Source organism: Bombus pascuorum, chromosome 9 (assembly GCF_905332965.1).
Source record: "Bombus pascuorum chromosome 9, iyBomPasc1.1, whole genome shotgun sequence".
In the NCBI taxonomy this organism is placed as follows: Eukaryota; Metazoa; Arthropoda; class Insecta; order Hymenoptera; family Apidae; genus Bombus; species Bombus pascuorum.
In genome coordinates this window covers 7,464,027-7,483,202 of record NC_083496.1, presented here as the reverse complement: position 1 = coordinate 7,483,202, position 19,176 = coordinate 7,464,027, and the positions used below count along the sequence as shown (strand labels likewise).

At 37.0% G+C, this 19,176-nt stretch overlaps 1 protein-coding gene and 1 long non-coding RNA gene across 13 annotated transcripts in view; one reads left to right on the top strand and one right to left on the bottom strand.

Moving 5' to 3' along the window:
- The window catches only part of LOC132910772 (uncharacterized), a 158,865-nt gene that overhangs the window by 80,803 nt on the left and 58,886 nt on the right, over positions 1 to 19,176 (top strand). The gene's annotated exons all lie outside the window — the stretch shown is intronic.
- LOC132910734 (regulating synaptic membrane exocytosis protein 1) overlaps positions 1 to 19,176 on the bottom strand; it is a 153,664-nt gene that overhangs the window by 78,410 nt on the left and 56,078 nt on the right. For all 11 annotated transcript variants that reach the window (XR_009658840.1, XR_009658841.1, XM_060966675.1 and 8 more), the window contains one exon: positions 11,916 to 12,024. Coding sequence is in view for 9 of the 11 variants with exons in the window: in XM_060966675.1 (XP_060822658.1) it covers positions 11,916 to 12,024 (109 nt within the window). In the remaining 2 variants the exon portion in view is untranslated. The remainder of the gene's footprint in view (positions 1 to 11,915; positions 12,025 to 19,176) is intronic.

Here is a 19,176-nt window from a genome sequence, read left to right as displayed (position 1 = left end):
TTGCCCCTCGCGAAAATTAGTAATAGGATCATGTGAGGAAACATCTGGAACGTTTTTATATTGTCAAATGAATGCATCCGAAGAATGCATTCCCAGGATTAGGTAGCGTGCGTAACGTTTATGTTCTGTTTTTAGGAAGTCAGATTTTATTAGAAGTGATTAGTGAATTAGATTAGGTTTCATATCGTGAGTGGTGATATTTGTTCCGACGACAATTGCACTAGAAATAGTATTATAGGCTTGTCGCGTGAAATTGTTCATAGTTGACTAGTTAACAATCCATCAAGGTTATGCTTGAATGAACCTAGATTTGTAGTTGTGTTATTCAACACCCGCATTAACAGAACGTTCTCTGATCTCTCTACATTTCTCAATTATTTTATCGTTACTTTCACTTCATACAAACAACAAGGTGACATTTTTGGAATGTCAGAAAGTCACAATAATCTTTATTCGTAACGATTTCTAAAAAACGAGAAAGTAACGTCAGTCAGTAGTTGTCGATTTTTGGTCAAAAAGTTGAATGAAATCGAATTAATCGCAGTTTACAAGATTGAAATATTACAGATAAATTTTTAGTTTGATAAATAATTGAGTTACGAAACTACGAGTGAAAAATCAAGAAATTTCAAGTTTTAAATCCATACCTAGGAAGCTCAGATTGACGATTAATCAAGGCTGTTTTCAGAGATTAAACTTGCTTCGGATTAATTAAAATTTAGTAATTTACTCGACTCTCATATTTCTTCTTTATCTCAAATTTGTGCTAATCAAAAAATCATTAAACTCAACAATTGGAGAGACTCAGATATACTATATATATAGTATATTAATATCCCTGAATCTTTCTCTTTCTCTCCTTCGAGGATATTGTAACGAAGCTATCAGATACACCATCAGACGCAAACCAGTATAATACCGAATACGATTAAATAGCTATTAATTATAGATAGCACGTAGCATGCCTATTGAATCTGATGGAATGTCAATCATATTGTAATATCTGATGAGTATTTCCCTAAACATATAGTATCCATCAAACTAGTACTCATCAATAAACTCCAAATTAAATTAATCAGCTTAAATTAACCAGTTTCGGGAAGAATCTTACGCTGTAGAAATATTTTTCAAGTTACAGAATGTGAATATAAAACGATTAGTTTTCTTTTCTCCATTCTATAATTATCGAAAACTATCTCCTTTCGAAAATGAAACAAAGTCGTTTCAACGTCGGCAATATGATTTTTCACTTTCACATTACGAGTCTTTCAGTTCCTGGCCTGATCTCTTATTGTTTTTGGTTTTAAAAAATTCTGAAAAAATTCTGAGCTACTCGTTACAGTTCCTAATTTACTATACGGGTGGTACATCGGTCAAATGTTTAAACCTTTTTGCAATAAAACTAAACATTTATCAGAAAGTTACGAAACAATGAGAATTTGTTTGAAGGCACACGGTTTTGTACTAAGCAAATATTTAAGAAAGTTATCGTAGTGTTCTACCCACGAGACTATGATCTTTCGAAAAACAGATAAAGAAATTATCCAGCCCTTAGAGAAGTATATATTTTCAAGACTTCTCAGTGGATTACCTATCATTGGCAGATGACTCGAGATCTTATCTCAAATGTAAAACATAGGAGCCACGCGATACACTTAAGTCACTATATATATCACAATAAAAAAATTCACTTAGGAAAATCTAACGCGTACGGAAAGCATCATTTCATGAGCTCATTTTACCCTCGTCGTATTCAGAGCTAAATTGAGCGAAGCAAACAGCATTTGGACAATCGTAATCTTGTAGATGTAAGCATTTTCAGGTGTAGAAATCGCAAAATCTGGAGAAATTAAGCAATGAAACTCCCATCTGCACCTCAGCTATCCGCATCACCGCTGGATGATTAATAATACGAACATTCTTAGATTTCACATCGAAGCAAGAAACTTCGATCAAATACGATCTTCTACCCGCGTAAGAAATCAAAGTTTTAATTATAGAATGTTAACTATCGGAAGTTCTTCGTCTATATATATACATTCTTATCCTTACTTGGAATTGCTCTTCGAGCAACGACGCATAACCTCGAAACGATCGTCGAACCGATCCTGAGAAATTTATTCAATGCCTGGAAGTTTGCGAACGAAGTCGACAACGAGCGATTTCTCAAACAGCGCAAACAAGCCGGATTACGGAAAGATAGAGAAGGCTCGAAGGAAAGTAAAGTGGAAATGCTGAAAGAAGGGCCGTCCTGGGATTCGCGGAGGCTCCTTTATCGCCCTCGTATCGTCCTTCGAATATTCGCAACTTCGTCGAACAAAGGGAACGACTCGGTGTCTTGCACGAACGATCACCGCGAGAATAAACGTCTAATTAACCTAAAAGTTATCCGACCGCCGCTCGCTCTCCCTTGCCTCCTTTTTACGCGATGCAAAATTTATCGGCAGGCTTAACTGTCTCAACTCCATTTCACGTTCCATCGACTCCCTTACTTTTATGCGCAACGTCGTCCCATCATTTGGAACGTTCCACTTTTGCGCGAGCCTCTCCTTCGTGTAATTGCGACATTGAAATATTACGACAGCAGTTTCGATTTGTATCATTGATCGGAATTACGGCGATTGATTTATAGAAAAACAAAGGTGTCAAACTGTCTGTTCGAGAAGTCTTAAAGTTGTTGTTGAGATATTTATTACACAATGGGAATGTCAATTTCTTTGTAAGAAGATCATAATCGATCGTGTTTGAGGATGAAGATGAAAATTGAAAAATTTTAATTACCATCGAGAAAAATATTGTACGTCTGTAGAAATTTGAAAAAAGTACTTAGATACTCTGTTACTGACGTATGATGTATCTCTGAATGACATCCTCTCTACGTTTGATACAAATTTTATTTCGCAGAACGATATTTATAAACCGATACGAACCACATTTTACATTTACGATATTTTTATGCTGATCAATCCTTGAAAATAAATAATCAACCCACGTTTCGTGATTGCAATTTACATCTTCTGTGTTCTATCCGATACACAATTTTTAATTAGAACTCTTTGAACGAGACGAAAGGTTTGCTAAAAACGACGATAAAAAAATACTCCATCGCTCTGTCAAGGGACGAATGAAAGGAACGATTCCCTTGTGCCCATTTAATTGTGCCAGACGAAAAAAATAAAGAAAAAGAGGGATAATGTAAATGCTAAAGAGGCGACTTTTGCCGGACCACTTTAGGGTTGTATAATCCTCGAGTATTCTGGCGTTTCGAGGGTGGCTTTTAATAGTTCTCGCCTATTTTGGTTATCTCAATGACCCTCCATTCAACGAAGCGTTCTTCAAACGAGACTATCCCATGAGAAACAGCATTTGTCGAAAGAGAAATATGTATTAATTAAACATAAAAATTTATTGAAACGAAAATTAATGGAATTGATAAACCGCAGAGGCGTTAATTTTTAACTAATTTCAAAATCTCAGTGTTAAAAGAGAAATATTAATTAAATATAGAGAGAGATTAATGAAATAAGGAGAGTTAATCTTCAAATTACTCCAAAGCTATCTTTATTCCCTTTAAACTACACTCATCCTTCGAAAAGAACTAACATTAACTTTATATGAATTTACCAGAGATTTATTTATCTATGAATTTAATTGTGGATATTTACCTATTAAATTAATTATAACTCGATTAATTGCATTTATATTAATTTGAACAATACGAGAGAAGGTATAATTCTTCGGGATAATAATTAAATAATTTTAATTAGACGTGCCTGTTTCTACACGTTCTATGTATGCAATTAAATAAGGAAAATTACGTCTGAATGAAGTTTATGGTATTTAAATGTTTCGTAATGACGAACCATGCGATGTAATCAATAATAATTAATATTTCGATACTTTTTCTCAATTTGTTATATTTTAATGAAGTCAATTTGATAATTATACCGCCTGGAAGGTTGCAACAAAATTATTCTCTATTATTTCCCAGAATATTCGCTAGTAATCTATCATAAAGTGTTGTTGTTATTCGTCAAATGAATATAATACAAAATTTCATTTACTGTATTATTAGATATCATTGTATGTGTATATATGTATTTATACACGTGTAGTATTTATTGTGACGGCGCTTAAATCCTAGTACAATCTATGTTTACATAAGTACACGTTTAATAGGATTTCGTTTGCATTTTAACACGTGGCCTGTATCTATACCGCAGTGTTTCCAATATTAATGCACATCAATGTATACTGATATAAACAAATAGCTATGCCCCATTATTTATCGTATGAAATATATTTTACATTATATCAATATTGAAGGTACATAAATAAGTTGACTTCTCGAGTGTTGTATTTCATTAATTCAATAATTTCCATTAATTTTATCGAACGATGTTTGTCTTCATTAAATTATTTACTAAAACAGAAAGTAATCCTACACGTAACAAGAGAATACTTCTACTTTTCTCTCTCTCCATATTTAAATACCATTTTACTCAACATTCATCTCATAATTACATTTTGTCTTGCAAAGTAGTACGAACGTTCTATACATAGATTCCTTTAAACAGCATTATGCATGCATACGCGAAAGATAAAATAGGACTGCGCCTTCAATATTTCATCTTTCCTCGTCAAGTTAGTCAATATTTCGTCTGTTTGTAAGTTATAAACCAATTAGCATCGTTAATCCGAGGAATTCTCGAAAATTTATCGAGCTACAAACGAAATTTCGTTCGCTTTAATTAACGCGAAAGTCGCTTAAGAGCCTGATTATTCGAAAATCGTAAAACCGCATTATTTCCCTTATATTTCGTATTCCAGGATATTTCCATATTCCATCTGCTGGTAACCTCAGCTTTTAATAATGCCGCGGATCATATTTCGTTTCATTCCCTGAGATCCATCCCTATAATTACTTGCAGGCTTAAAACAATATGAAATCTGTAAGGATAGAACGTAGCCGGAATAATTAAATACTTTCCATTCGATAAACAGAAATTTTCGCTTATCGACTAGAGGAATTTGCTGGACTATTCGAACAGTAATTTCGTTATCTTAGAATTATTAAAAAGTATTCGTAGCTTTTACCGTTTAGTAGACGGCAATACGTTTAGGACGATGTTTGGGCAAATTGTAGAAAGTTTTGATTAAATAATTACGTTAGTACCATAGGTGGATGGAAAATTCACTGGAAGAAGTACGCGCTCGATTATTAAAACACTGCTTTCGTATAGAGGTTGATAATTGATCGAAATTACCGGAGAAACAGTTAGTTCGTCAAAATTTTACCGATATACCTTTAGGATAATGAGCCAAATGAGACAGCAAAAAGTTACAAAGAATATTTGCAGGCATTGCAAAAAAGATAATGAGTTTATAATTACACGCTGATCTCAGGTTTCCTGGTGCATACGCCGTTGAAGGAATTTCATCGAAAATATCTACATTTTAACAATTTTTAAATAACATATACAACGTGTAAAATAATGTAGCATGTCTGTTTAACAGCTGCAATGGAAAATCCAGTGCACGTGTTCGCTAAAAGTGAACAAAAAATTCGAATTATAAAAAATACGATGAAACAATAGCGGAACAAAATTGCACGCTCAGGCAATCACGAAACAACCTTTGTTACCAGAAAAATTCATTGAAAGAGAGTAGAAAGATTTTACATTGAAGATAGTGGTAGACAAAACGTTATAAATAATTCATTGCTCATACTTCAACCAGCAATATTGACCTAGATATATTTATTATCTTTCTAGAAGAACGATTATACAAAATAACTTTGTCTTACGATTGGAAGCAGTTTGTTTAACGATATCTCTACACGTAACGTTATTATTACACTTATTATCTTCTTCGCTTTTCTAGAATTCGGAGTTATAAATAAATAACAAACGGTAGTTCATAAATTTTATCAATTTAAAGTCTGAATAGAGAGAAAATTACTGGAAAGCGCTGTAGAAATAAAAATTCGTATTTGGATTAAAAGGCGGAACGACTTGCTAAAACTAATTACTACGTACAACTTGTTCCATCGATAAGAGTTTCTCGACGAAAAGCTTTAGGAAACCTACATAAAACTCTGCGTAAATAAGAGAAATAAATATTTATGTATCTCATAAAAGAATAAAAATTGCTACAATTAAAAACATACTTCCCTGTGGAAACCGATCGATATTAATTAAAGGATTACACTTGAAAGCTATTTATCGACCCTTTTAACCCGATCACTTTGCTTCGCTGAATAAAAGTAGAAAAAGTTGCTAAAAAAAAAAACTGGCATATTACTTCTCCTAAGTGGTACGGTCGAATCGCGTCGTCGAAAGCGTAATTGATAAGATGGTTCGGAAACGATGTATCGCAGCACGTATCGCAATAATATCTGTACAACTGTAACTATCATAACTGGAAATTCGCAAATTTTTAGATAAATGTGTTCGCTGGTCTCAGGCATATCGATCTTTCCACCATAAAAGTTTCATAATTTTCCGAACGTTCCTGGCCACTAGATAACGACAACGTGGCTATTGAAATATTCGTTTTTTGCTGTCGCACTTCCTAGCAATTTGTAGTCGCAAATACACTTAAAAGTAACTTAAAAGTGCAATCAGTGTCGTTTATCCTAATATTATGAAACGTTCCTTTCGTCATTTAATTACGAGTTTTGTTAGATGAAGTTCGTTTCCTTCGTCTGCTGGAAAATCACCTTTTCGCAGTTGCGTTACTGTCGCTCTGAAACGACGATGTTCAAACGTCCCAAGATATCCTGTATTCGATCGTGAAGAGAAGATGCAAAAAGGACCCGCTACAGACGAATAATAATAATAATAATCTGGACGAATAATCTGCGTGTTTTCCTGCGCGAACGCGTACCAAGATATTCTCAGGTTATCCGACCTCCGACTCGCTCGTGACCGTGTTCCATTAATTATCTCGATAATTAACAATGCGATTGCGTTTCGAGATCAATTACAGCAATGACCTCCTCGATATCAAACGCCCGGTAAGCAGATTGAATCCAATCGTGGCAGATTACAACTAAATAGCACGGTTTGAATGTGAGCGAAATCTCTGCACACACGTTGAACATGGTGCGCGTAGAAAAATGGAAAGGGGAGGAAGACAGCCAGGTACGTAATTGTCCGAAAAATTCGAACTAATTATTCGTACTTGATTTGCAATTGTTCTTTGTAATTGTAAATTGAACCGTATGACATTACGCCTTTTGTGTCTCGTATATTTAACGTTTTCCTTCAATTTATAAATGTTCTAAATTCAGGGTACTTAATCATTGTACGTATCGTTTCGACAGAGACTTTCCCTATGAAATAAAATTTGTGGAAACTCGTTTTAGAAGTAACAATGAAATGAAAATAATAGAAAATACTATTAGATTCGTTGATGAAATAGCTTGGCATGTAGTTTGATTGACCGGTTTATCAATTGTCTGCTTCAATTATCTGCTTCAAAACGAATATCTCTGGTTATCGACTGCGAGTGTATCGTACATTTATGGCATACTCTTTGTTTTCATTTATTGAACGATGGAAAAGTAATAACGCGTATATAATGAATACAAATTGCAAACGTTAGCCTTTCACGTCGCAGCCGTCGAAAGGCTGACGCTTGGTATGAAATTCGCCGGGTAGAATGTTACGAAAATTTACATTTTCCGCGTGACGATCGAGTATCTATCAACCCCTGGAAACGCGTCATCAACGTCTGTGACGTGGGCGGGATTTTATTTCGCAATTTGTAGATTCACATTCACACCAGCGATACAGCAATCAGTCGACACGCATCGATAAGGTGCAACGTAGTATGTATTTTTAAATCAAATTTTTCAGCCACCGTGAATTATTTAAAGAAGACATAGTGATTGTAATCATAGACGCGCAAACGCTGCAAAAAATATTCTCATTCTTCAACGAAGCGTTTTTTTTTTTTTTCAAGTTGTACATTTCATCTTCATGATATTACGTTTTTAATGTCAACGCCTGCAAAACATATCGGCATACTCATTCTCCAACGAAGCGTTTCTATCATGTACGTTTCATTCTCGTAATATCAAATTTCCGTAATCATGTGAATCAGGGCTACGAAACGATATGAAACTCAATATGCCTGGAGTTAATTAATTAGTATATATAAATGCTATAATAAATAGCATTCTTCGCTTTATATTAAAAAATGTGCGTATTTTCAAACCTGACTACGTGTGACTATGCGAATAAAAACTGAAATTGAGCTTCCGATTAAATTTATTTATCGATATTATAGAACGCACCGTAATCGCTCAGAAATATTCTCAACGTATTACTTTTCTGATCAAACATAATCAATCAGTCAATCGGACGACTAAAATTATTTAAAATTGCCGTACGATTTATTTCCTATTTAATTTATTAGACACGGAAGGAGATGAACGCGTTACGTGAAAAGAGTTGGCCTATCGAGGACAAAGTAAATGAGGCAAAAAATTAGAAATATCGATATTTTTATCACGACATTTACCCGAATAATTGACGATAATTGATAAATACAATTAATTTACACCTTCCGTCCGCAAGTTACAAATCGACCGCGTATCATGAAACGAAGAAGCGCTGTTACTAAAAAAAAAGGAAACATCGTTCTACGTATAGAGAATGCGACATAAGATCGTTCGCCACTCCTCTCTCTTTCCTTCTCTTGTGTTTCTTATTTTTGTCCGACTTTGCTCCGTCGTAAAATCCGAAATAACGTTATAAGTTGCATTAAAACTCGTAATTAACGACCGATCGTATACGATGGCATCGTAAGAAACAAAAGGAGAATCTCGCGAGAGCGAACTAGAGTGGAAGAAGAGAAACCTTGCCGTTTAATCGACGAGTTTCCCAACGAACCCGCGTCGTAAAGGTGAAAATAACGAAATGGCGAGAGGCCACGGGAGCGGAACGAAGAATACGTCGTGTGGCAAAAGAAAACTGTCATCGACAATGGGGTTGGACTTTATTTCATTTGGTAAATTCGATGAGAAAGACTGTAAAGAAGAGAGCGAGCATCGCCGAAAAGTAGGTTAGCTGGTTGCGTCGAAGGAGACGAGGAACCTGTACGAAATTGCAAATATCTGTCGAGCTTCGGGAGCAAATTTTTCAATGGGATTCCTTTCTTCCCCTATACAAATTGAGTCGGGTATCTCGCGGGATCCGATATCGGCCTTTCCTCGATAATTTCTCGTCGAATTAACATTATTGCAACGCCCTCGGCAACTTGTTCCTTGTTATCATCTTTTCGTGCAATACGGTCGTTGCAGATATCGCGAGACGTTCTACCATTTGGTGAAGATAAGTAAAAAGTCTGAGAAGTAATTTCCTCGAAGGTAAAATAACCTTCGAAGGAAGAAGACATCGAGAGCCACTTTATATTTTTCTGGTTTTCAAAAACGAACAAAAAGCTGTTCGGCTGACGTAGCTGCGTTTTCTTTCCAGTCGAATCATCGTGAATAATTTGTTGAAAGACACGAGGAGATAAAAAATTTTGATCGATAGTTGTGCTGTTAATATTGAATTTCTAATTAATTTCAGTAGGAGTATATAAATTACCATCGTTGGGAGTTTCAAAATGTAGTAAACGTGTCTCGGAAACTATTGACAGAGTTTCGGCAAGATTGACCTTTAACTCATTTCGTTGTTCGTCTTCGTCGAATAGAGTTTCAACCAGACTTTGTAATCTGTTTTATCGTCAAAAATACTTGCAACTATTTAACACGATATCGTAGCATGAAGGATTGACACAGCCATAATAACAATCGATAGCATCGTACGCAATCTATCAATAGATATATCCATCGTGTGATAAAGCAAAATTAACATCGCAAACCTCTCTCAAGCGTACAAATATTTTTAAATGTCCCATAATATTCCAAAACGTATGATGTATTCCTACTAAAAGAATATGCAGACTACACCTTCCTACTACCACTGTACATTTTCGAATATAAGGAATACCTGTCGACGAGTTTTAATAATCTTAAATTATCTCCCTAAAAAAACGCTAAATAGAATAGATTTCGTAGGGTAAAAGCGACTGAAACATTCCTTTCATGCGTAACGATCGCCTCTCTCTCTTTTTAGCTTTGAAAATCAGTCTATCAAAAAAGTAGTCGGTTTATTCCATCTTGAAAGCGGCTGCAACTAGCGGTTACAGTAACCAACCGTGCAAACTGACTGTTACAAAGCGTTGTCGACACATCGCGTTCATCGCGCGAAGGCACGTATCAGCGTTTCCTCCGTTCTAGAGAGCACAAATTCCGAAACTCTCATCGCACGTTGAAACAAAAGAAAGAACGCGATGCCCGCGACCGCGGAAAACGGGAACAACGGCCATGAGCGGGCGGTGCATTCGCGACAGAAACTATGCACATTCGAATTACAAATGCATCTCGCACGTCGGCCAACGCTGAATGAATTGTACTTGTCGGTCGTGTAATTTCGAGCAAATTACTCTGGCTTTGAACGAAACCGAAAAGAAAGGAGAAAAAAGAGAGGAGAAAAGCAAAAAGGGAAAGGGAGAAACAAGTAGAGAAGAGGGAGAAGGGAGAAGAAACTCGCAAGGGGCAGAGGAAATCCGTCGTTTCGCGATTGTCCTCGGGCTCTCGCTTTCCTTTCTTTTTTTCCACTCGTTTAAATGCGACCTGACAGTAATTAAGTAAAAAACGAGCACGCTATTTATGCGGATTTGTTTCGTTTGCGCGCGTTGGCCGCGCGACGCGTCGCAGCGTCTCGCTTCTCGTTGCTTTCGTTTCAACGAGACTCGTCGAAATACAGCTATTACAACGGAGATAACGAACCAGCGAGAAGAAGGCGTTACAGCGTAATGGCGATAGTTGCAGCCTCGAGCTCGTAAAACCAACCTGTTTTACGCGTATTGTCTTAGAAGAATTTTTAATTTATGCGTTGATCTTTGCTTAACTGTGTTTCGCTGACGAAGGAAAACTGGAAGTTGATTGCCGATTGTACGCGAATAATTCGCGCAATGCGCGCTATAAAATCTTGATTATCTAAAATCTATTTTCCATATTAAAATTTTGTAATTTTTTAGAATTCTCTTCGCCTAGTTTTCAACTACGTTGAAATCACTCGTAATTGAACGTATCTCGGGGCTTTGCCGTGAAGTGCGACTTTTTCAAATGAAAGTTCTAATCGATATTTCGATACACGGTGCTCGGTACGCTGCGCGTTACATTAACGAAGAGTAACCGATTTTTTCGATATTACACAGTTATACGAGGAAAAAGATATTCGTACGTGATTGAACAGATCGGAAAATAATTTACAAATTTCGTGTCGGATAATTGGATTAGAAGAACTGGCGTTTCAAATGAACCATTGAAAGACGTAATATCGTTGTTACGTTCGAACAAGCAACGACCATAAGGCCGGCAAACTCGCCATTATTTTCCATAAGACCGAAAACCTTGCCGTTAGGAAATGTGCGGCCTTGAGGTCCATGAAACACCGTTGCACCTAATATAACGTTACCCTCGTAACATCTCCCTGCACCTATTACGCATAATGATTCTTCGTCGTCCACTTCTTCTGACATCTTATCAATATCATTTACTCTCACGTTAGACCGACTTTGTATAAATATTTATTATCTTATACTATTTCCTACCACGCCTTTCAAATATTCGCCGTACGTATCATCCAGTCGGGATTTTCTATATTAACGTGTAATAACGTATAATCTCCATTTGCGTGGGATGAAGATTTTATTGGAGAAAAGAGCGTTTCGTACGCACCAACGTAATATTATCATGTTCTTAGGGGAGGAAAAATAAGAAAGGGAAGTGTCGCGTTTTCTTCACAAAGACACGAAATTAGTCGTCTGGTTAAGAATAGCAGCGTGAAACTTACCGTCTCGTATCACGCCGCTTCCCAGCTGCCTCCATTTGCTGAAGGTAGTGCCGCCTTCATCCGGCGTAACCGATCCGGTTGTTCCGGAATCTGGTTGCGTCGTCACCATCTACGACAGAAAATAGTATTCACCGTAAGGAGAGCCTTTAAAGCGAAGCTTGGTCGCCGCGAGTTGGACGACTCTCGCTGGATTATTATAGCCGGAGTTAGGTGACAAACGTAATCGAAGCTCTACCACTCGTAACAGCGATAACTGCGAGGAACATGGTCGATTTCTAAGAACTTAGGATGCTTTCTCTTCGTCGCGTGTCGCTATCTTTGTTACAAGTATCACTGGCTTGGTGGATTTACGAGCGCGATGAGCGGTTCTGTACGTGATATGATTTTTCAGTTCCAACGGTATGGCGATACGGATACTTACGAAGTCTGTCTGTGAATAGGGGATAATTTTACACACCCATTCATAAGCATTAGGATATCTACGGTTCTCGCGCAGAACGTGATAATTAACTTGGATTTTCGGAGAAACGGAAGAGGTTATTTTCGTGTAAGATTATGAATCAAATCAAAAGCAGATAATACAGTAGTATAAATTTGGAAAATCTATTTACAGGAATTACAAGAAAATAGTAAATTATTAATTATATAGCTGCACAGTGCTGTCGTGTTGAGTCAAAAGGACGTATCTGCAACGTTCGCTCGAATCAATCCGATTCTGCCAGGTAGCGTAAAGTTAGTTTACACGTATGTGTATTAAATAACAAAGCCGTATATGCGTTGAAACCAAAAATATAGCGGTTTGTATTTCGGGCTTACGTGAAATAGATGCCTGGTTGTTAAATGGTAAAATACTGATCTTTCTCAAAAGCGTCGTTCGAACGGATACGTCTATTTGAATTAACACGGCAGGATGTTTCGATGGAGAAAATTCGTAGTAAAGCACAGTGACTATAAATAGTATTCGCACCTGATAGAATATTTATCACAGTATTCGCATATTAATCCTAGAAAAGTTAAGAGAAGGTAAAAAATTGTCCACAAAATTCGAAACGTTAATGAACTTTCGAAAATTTCAAGCGTCTTAGGATTAATTAATTAGTTCTAATTGTAAGTGTGTTCAATTTCGCATCGTTTGACAGTACGTACTTTCATACTAGCCGTTTAATGCAAAAGCGATGTAAGTGAAGAAAGTTGATTACCGGATAATGAAGGGGCAAAGTAAAAATTTTGTGAAGCTTCGGGGCTGGCGATCCTCGCTGATTCTGCTATCCGCCGAGAAACTAACGAAGATATATTTCCGCGACTTCTGCGCAAAACAGAATGAAGGTTGTGCCAGCAAATAGGCAAAAAATTGACTTACACCACTTTTGCATTAAACGGCTCGCATATACATACAGTATATTCGCACATATCCTTATTTTCCACGAACCCGTCTTTTCATCAAGTTCTACGTTTCATTCCCGTTGTTTCAAACTTTGTACGCTATTTTTGTACACACCATATGTGTTCCTATCTCATATACCCGAAAGAATCAAACAACTCCAATCCGCCTCTGTATAAAGAAAAATACGTATCCAAAATAGAAACTGTAGATCGGCGAGAATATACATCGATCGATCAGTTACAAATCAGCCCACGATTTCTTTTTATTCGTTGTTTATTAACGAAACCCAGTCTCGATTGGATAGCTCTTTCGCTCGATCGAAAATATCACACGCGAACGTACAAATAAAACGGCGACAGCCTGTTAGACGACTTCCTTCCCAGCATGGATATATCCCGAAGCGGCGAAAGCGTAGCCAGTTGAAAAGTCAAACACTCTGGCGACCTATATTTACAGTAACTTTTCCTCTGCCATTATCACGGCAAATAGAAAACGCTTATAAAGTATAGTCTAACACCATTGTCAAACGAAGGTTTGAACGGGAGGTCAATATTTTTGTCGACCTAACGATTATCTCGGGTTCGTGGACGTTCGTTCCTTTTTTAAGGTCGCACGATCCACGCGGAGATTGACTTCTTGACCCTCGATAACTCGATGGTATTTGCCGCATCGTGGTTGAATAAAATTTAACATCGCACAGACCGAGAGCCAATCTAATAATCGGGATGTAAATCGTCGCTTCTTTGGCATGTTATCAGCCATTTTCTTCCGCTCTTCGTTTCCATATCTCTCTGCCTGATCTTCGATTCTCTATCCCAAATATTCAGGTAGCACGTCTCGTATACAGCGCCAGCCATAAATCGAACTGCGTCAGACGGAAAATGCTTGCACTTGACTACGTGTTTATCCATCGTGTATTTTTCATTTATTTGGAAATATAAATACGCGTACCCATTCCAGTGTTCACAGAAATTTTTTAATAATTTTCGGTCATGTTTCTTTAATCGGAGAAACGAATTCTCGGATAAATGAGATTTAAAGAGGCTACCTCGTTTAAGAGATTGAAGGGAGCTGTCTCTTTCTGAAGATTAGTAACGATATTCCGTTAGCAAGGTAAAAGAAGGTAACAAACGATAAACAAGAGTGAAACAACCGAAACACAAAGAACAACTGCAGAAATACTGATTTAAAGAAGAATTCTAATTTGTCGCTAGAGAAAGATTGGGAAGACAGATTCGAAGACAGACAAAAAGAAAACGTTTGACACATACGCGTGTAATAACATACGATGAATATTCTATATTTCTTTACTTTAAGAAAAACTCTACACCTTTTTCTGTTTTGTATATCCGTGGCCTGGAGACTGCTGCTACGAAGAGAATAGAATTTAGCGAAACAAAAGAAAATTCCACATTATTATGCCTTTGAATACAAATTTTGTTTTACATTACAAGGTCTAGAAAGAAAAGAGCTATAAGTAGATTTCTATTGCTGTTTCTTGTAGCCTTCAGCTAGAGCTACAAGGTTAATTAACTTTTTGGTAATGTCCTTTGCTATGAATATATGAACGTGCTCCCTATCACCTTTTTTCCTATTGTATTGTAACACTATAAGAGTGAGGATCTGGGTCAGCATATGCTATACTTATACCTATAGTTATTTCAATATATTCCCCTATTACAAATTCACTTACTCGTTCCTCTATCAATCAACCTCAACATAATCGTTGCATCACAATTCGACTATCCGTCTTTCTTTTCTTTATTCTACGAGTAATTAATTTTTATAATCGAGACCCTGTTGTACTATTACGAAAGCCTGTAACACGTGTTCCATGATCTTGAACAACGTGATTACAATGGATCGTACTGTACGCTGGTCTCTGATACATGCATACAAATTCAGAGAGGCGGAACGCCAGCGTGTTCTGTCCTTCGCCCTTCGATCCACGAACAGAATAGAACGCAGGCTCGGCTTTTGGGAGGATTCCAAAGAGGCCAAGAGGAACGCGCGCTATCGTAATCCGAGTGAGCGATGGAATCCCGGAATGCAAATTCAACGGGGAATATTAAACGGCCGATATTCTACAGTGGCCTTCTGGTAATGCACAGCCGACGCTCGGCTCGGCCATATGGCGTGCCACGAGCTTTTGTTAGGCGGCCGGAAAACGAAAATGCGGTCAAACCGTGACCGAATCGAAACGTGTATACATACTGCGTGCATATATCGAATAACGTGGGTTCGCGCGCTTCTCTACGCTACCAAAGTAATACGAGTCGCTAAATGGCGCAGTCTTTCGCGCTGACGATTTCAATCGACGAAATTTTTATGCATCCCATTGTAACGCTTCCACTTTTTTGTCCTTTTTCGAGATTGCATGGCCGTACAAAAGCACGTGTATGAATTGTTAACGAGAAAATTGTAGGATGAATGGACGTCACTGGAGATCGAAAATCGGACTACCTTTGAACGATTTGGCGGTACGAAGTGGATATAGGCGGACTTTTCTAAGAGTAACAGACGTCGAAATGAATGTTGTGCTTTCGGTCTTGTCACCAGTTTTAAAATTAGTTTATGCAAAGATTAAGATTTATGTGCTTTTATCATCGAAACGGCAAGAGGATTTAAATTCGCGGCTGATGATACAGAACGAAAGTAAAGAATAAAATCTTCTATTTACAGAGGCTAAATTCTTTTTTACAAGGAGATAGATATGTCTCACGATAAATGTAAATTGCAATCTTAAATTTATACGTCAACGTGCAAATGGTAAATCTTATAAAGTGAGAAATTCTCAGGTTTTACTATCTCTTTTATTACTTTTTATCAAAATTAATCGCAAATTAAATATTTTCTCCTGCCGCTTCAAAGTCACGTGCAAATATTTTCTTGGTTTCATACATTTTCCGGTTTCTATAATTAAAAGAAACAAGAAGATAAGGGAAGGTTCTCAAAAATTGATTAAATTTCCATCGTATTTATTACAGAAAGAAACATTGAGAAAATGTGTTTGTATATTAAGCCGATAAGTATATCTTTTGACATTCGCACAAGAATAGGCAAAATAGCCGGGAAATTGAAATTGTGCGTGAAACGTAATTCATTAGCGTCGGATCCGTGACAAATTCAACGCAATCCTCGTGAATCTTTCGCGAAACAAGCCGTTGCCTTCGTGAAACTCGATCTGGAAATCCACGCTTTTGATTAAACAAACCCGGATATCAGTTACTAACACAAAGCACCGCTTTTGTTGAGATTGCTCCCATTCGTTCGGCCAAAATTCCTTTATTCAATTTATTTGTTGCTCTCTCCCGGTACAACCAGACGAATCTAACAAGTGGAAACTATCAGAGAACCACTTATTCCAAAATTAAACGGCTTTATCTCCTTCCAAATACTTTAAATATAGCGTAACAACATTACGATGAAACACGATTTACATTTTCTTTTCGCAAATAGAGAATCAGCTTACAAACGATAAAGATTAAACAGTAGATTCTTCTCTCTCCTTCTGTAAGCTATTTTCAACGATGTTTCATACAATGGTGGCTAACATTTTCTGCGTTCTCTTGGATAGATAACAACAAACTGTGGTCCATTAGTAGTGTTACGTCGCCCGACTCTCTACCTGGGCCGGACCTCACATCGCGGACGGATGGCAGCCAGATGTCCGCACATCCTTATCGCGTACTCTTGAAAACACTCGCAGCCCTACTATAAATCACAGAAAAATCTGGCGAAAGTCTTTCATTGCAAACAAGGACTTTTCCGCGAAAGCGTTTTCCAAGGTTTCTGGTTAGCATCTGGAAAACACGTGAACGCTAAGTGTTCACACGTGCGATGCCTCCTACTCCCAACTTTCCATCGAGGGTGGCTAATACCCTTCCTAGTCCATCGATAGTCTTACTAACCAATAGAAACAATTTCTATTGCCCTCACTTCTCCAACCAAAAACTGTCATCAACAAATCAGATGACTCCGTGGGTTAGACACACCCATCCTTAGCTCACCTCCGACACAGCATCGTCACGATCAAGTTAGTTCATCTCCGTCGTCAAGTCAATCAACACGTCTACCACGATCGCTCGGTCCAACGAACTCATTGAGAAGTATCGCAAAGTCGCAATCTAACATTCGGCAAGTCATTCAAGTATAATTCAAGCCACCGAGGCACTAAGTAGTAACTTCAATTCACGCGAACGAGACATTCGATTCTTCGCGTCAACATACTTCGGACGGTTCTTGCATTCATTCGGCAAGCTAGTCTAATAGTTTCACACGATATCGGGATTCATCGCGTTAACCGATATCCATTATAACATATTTATATATACGTTCCAAGTGTTGTGAAAAGTGGCGAAATAAATAAAAACAGATAACTGGAGACTACAGTTATTTCAATTAACCACCCCTATTGTCGTAACTGAAATCAGGGGATCGCCCTGCTCGTGGTGTCGATCATCAGATCGTAACGGGAATTTACGACTCCCGTTGACGCTCCTAACGGAGACTCGTCTCCCCGCGACTGGACGAACAAACAAGTAGAATTAAAGAGTCTCTTTGACTGCACGAAAGTAAAGTCTGTAGGAGGAATTAGGGTCAGAAAGTGGCAAACGTGCAGGGATTTGTAAGATATCTCCAATTGTCTATAAACCTATTGTAATACGAGATTTCTACGGTTGCGACCAATTAGGTCAATCAGAGACAGCAATGAAGAATGCTTTAATCGAAGATTCTACGTAGAATCATAGAATGATGGAAATCGATGTACTGCGTTGTTATTGCCGTTCTGTTTGGTCACGTACATTTGAGAAATCACTTTTGCTTGGCTCAGTAGTACACACAACATACAAATATTATCTTGAGACAATTAACTAATAATTAATTTTATTATCTTGAATTATCTTTTCAGGCCCGTATCGTCCAAGTATTAATTCGTTTCAGATATAAATGAAAGCATACAATAGAAATTCGTTTAATTAAAATGTTCATCGTGTTTTATATGAATTGTTCGAAACTGGAAAATCGATTCGAAAACATATAGGAAATTATTTTACTCGATAAATCAGTACACAAACAATCGACATGAACAAAGAATAATGAAGGTGTATTGTCTGCTTTCAGCAGCCGACTTTTCAATTTTATAATAGATAAACAAAATAGTTAAACAATTACCTGTTACATTTATACATAATACATTTATATATAAACAGACGACTAACCGAAGTTCTACGTTATTAAATATACAATATTTATTTCATTCCTGATATTTTATTCATTCTCCAGACGCGAGATGTTTCAATTTATCCATCTGATCTGCTATTGGCTTTATAAAGCTATTATTGCAGCACAATAACGTGGTATAAAATAGAATATCAGCATCGTATTTTTCCACCAGCCGTATATTCAGCATTATTAAAGCCATTTTATACATGGTAATATGAGAAGCTAATTGAAGAATTTAGAAGAGTTTATAACAGTCATAAAAATGGATTAAATTTCTAATTAAGACACTGACTAAAGTTCAAACTAATAAATTTTGCGAAAATTAGTCCTCTCGCAGGAATATACAATGATACGTTTTTATTCGCCAAACTACCATACCAGGAGTAATAAAATTTAATTCCCACTTTTAATTCCTACTTTTAATTCCAACACTTGCAATTAATTTCTGTGAAAAGTTACGCTGTTCTAAAACACACAACATAAATATACGCAGAGAGACAACTTTATTATGCAAATAGACATAACCTTTTTGATACGAACGAACGATATTATAAAACGAACGGTATTATAAAACGAACGGTATTATAAAACGAACGGTATTATAAAGCAAACGATACCCTGTATTATTCGGAAGATTTCCAGAGGAACATT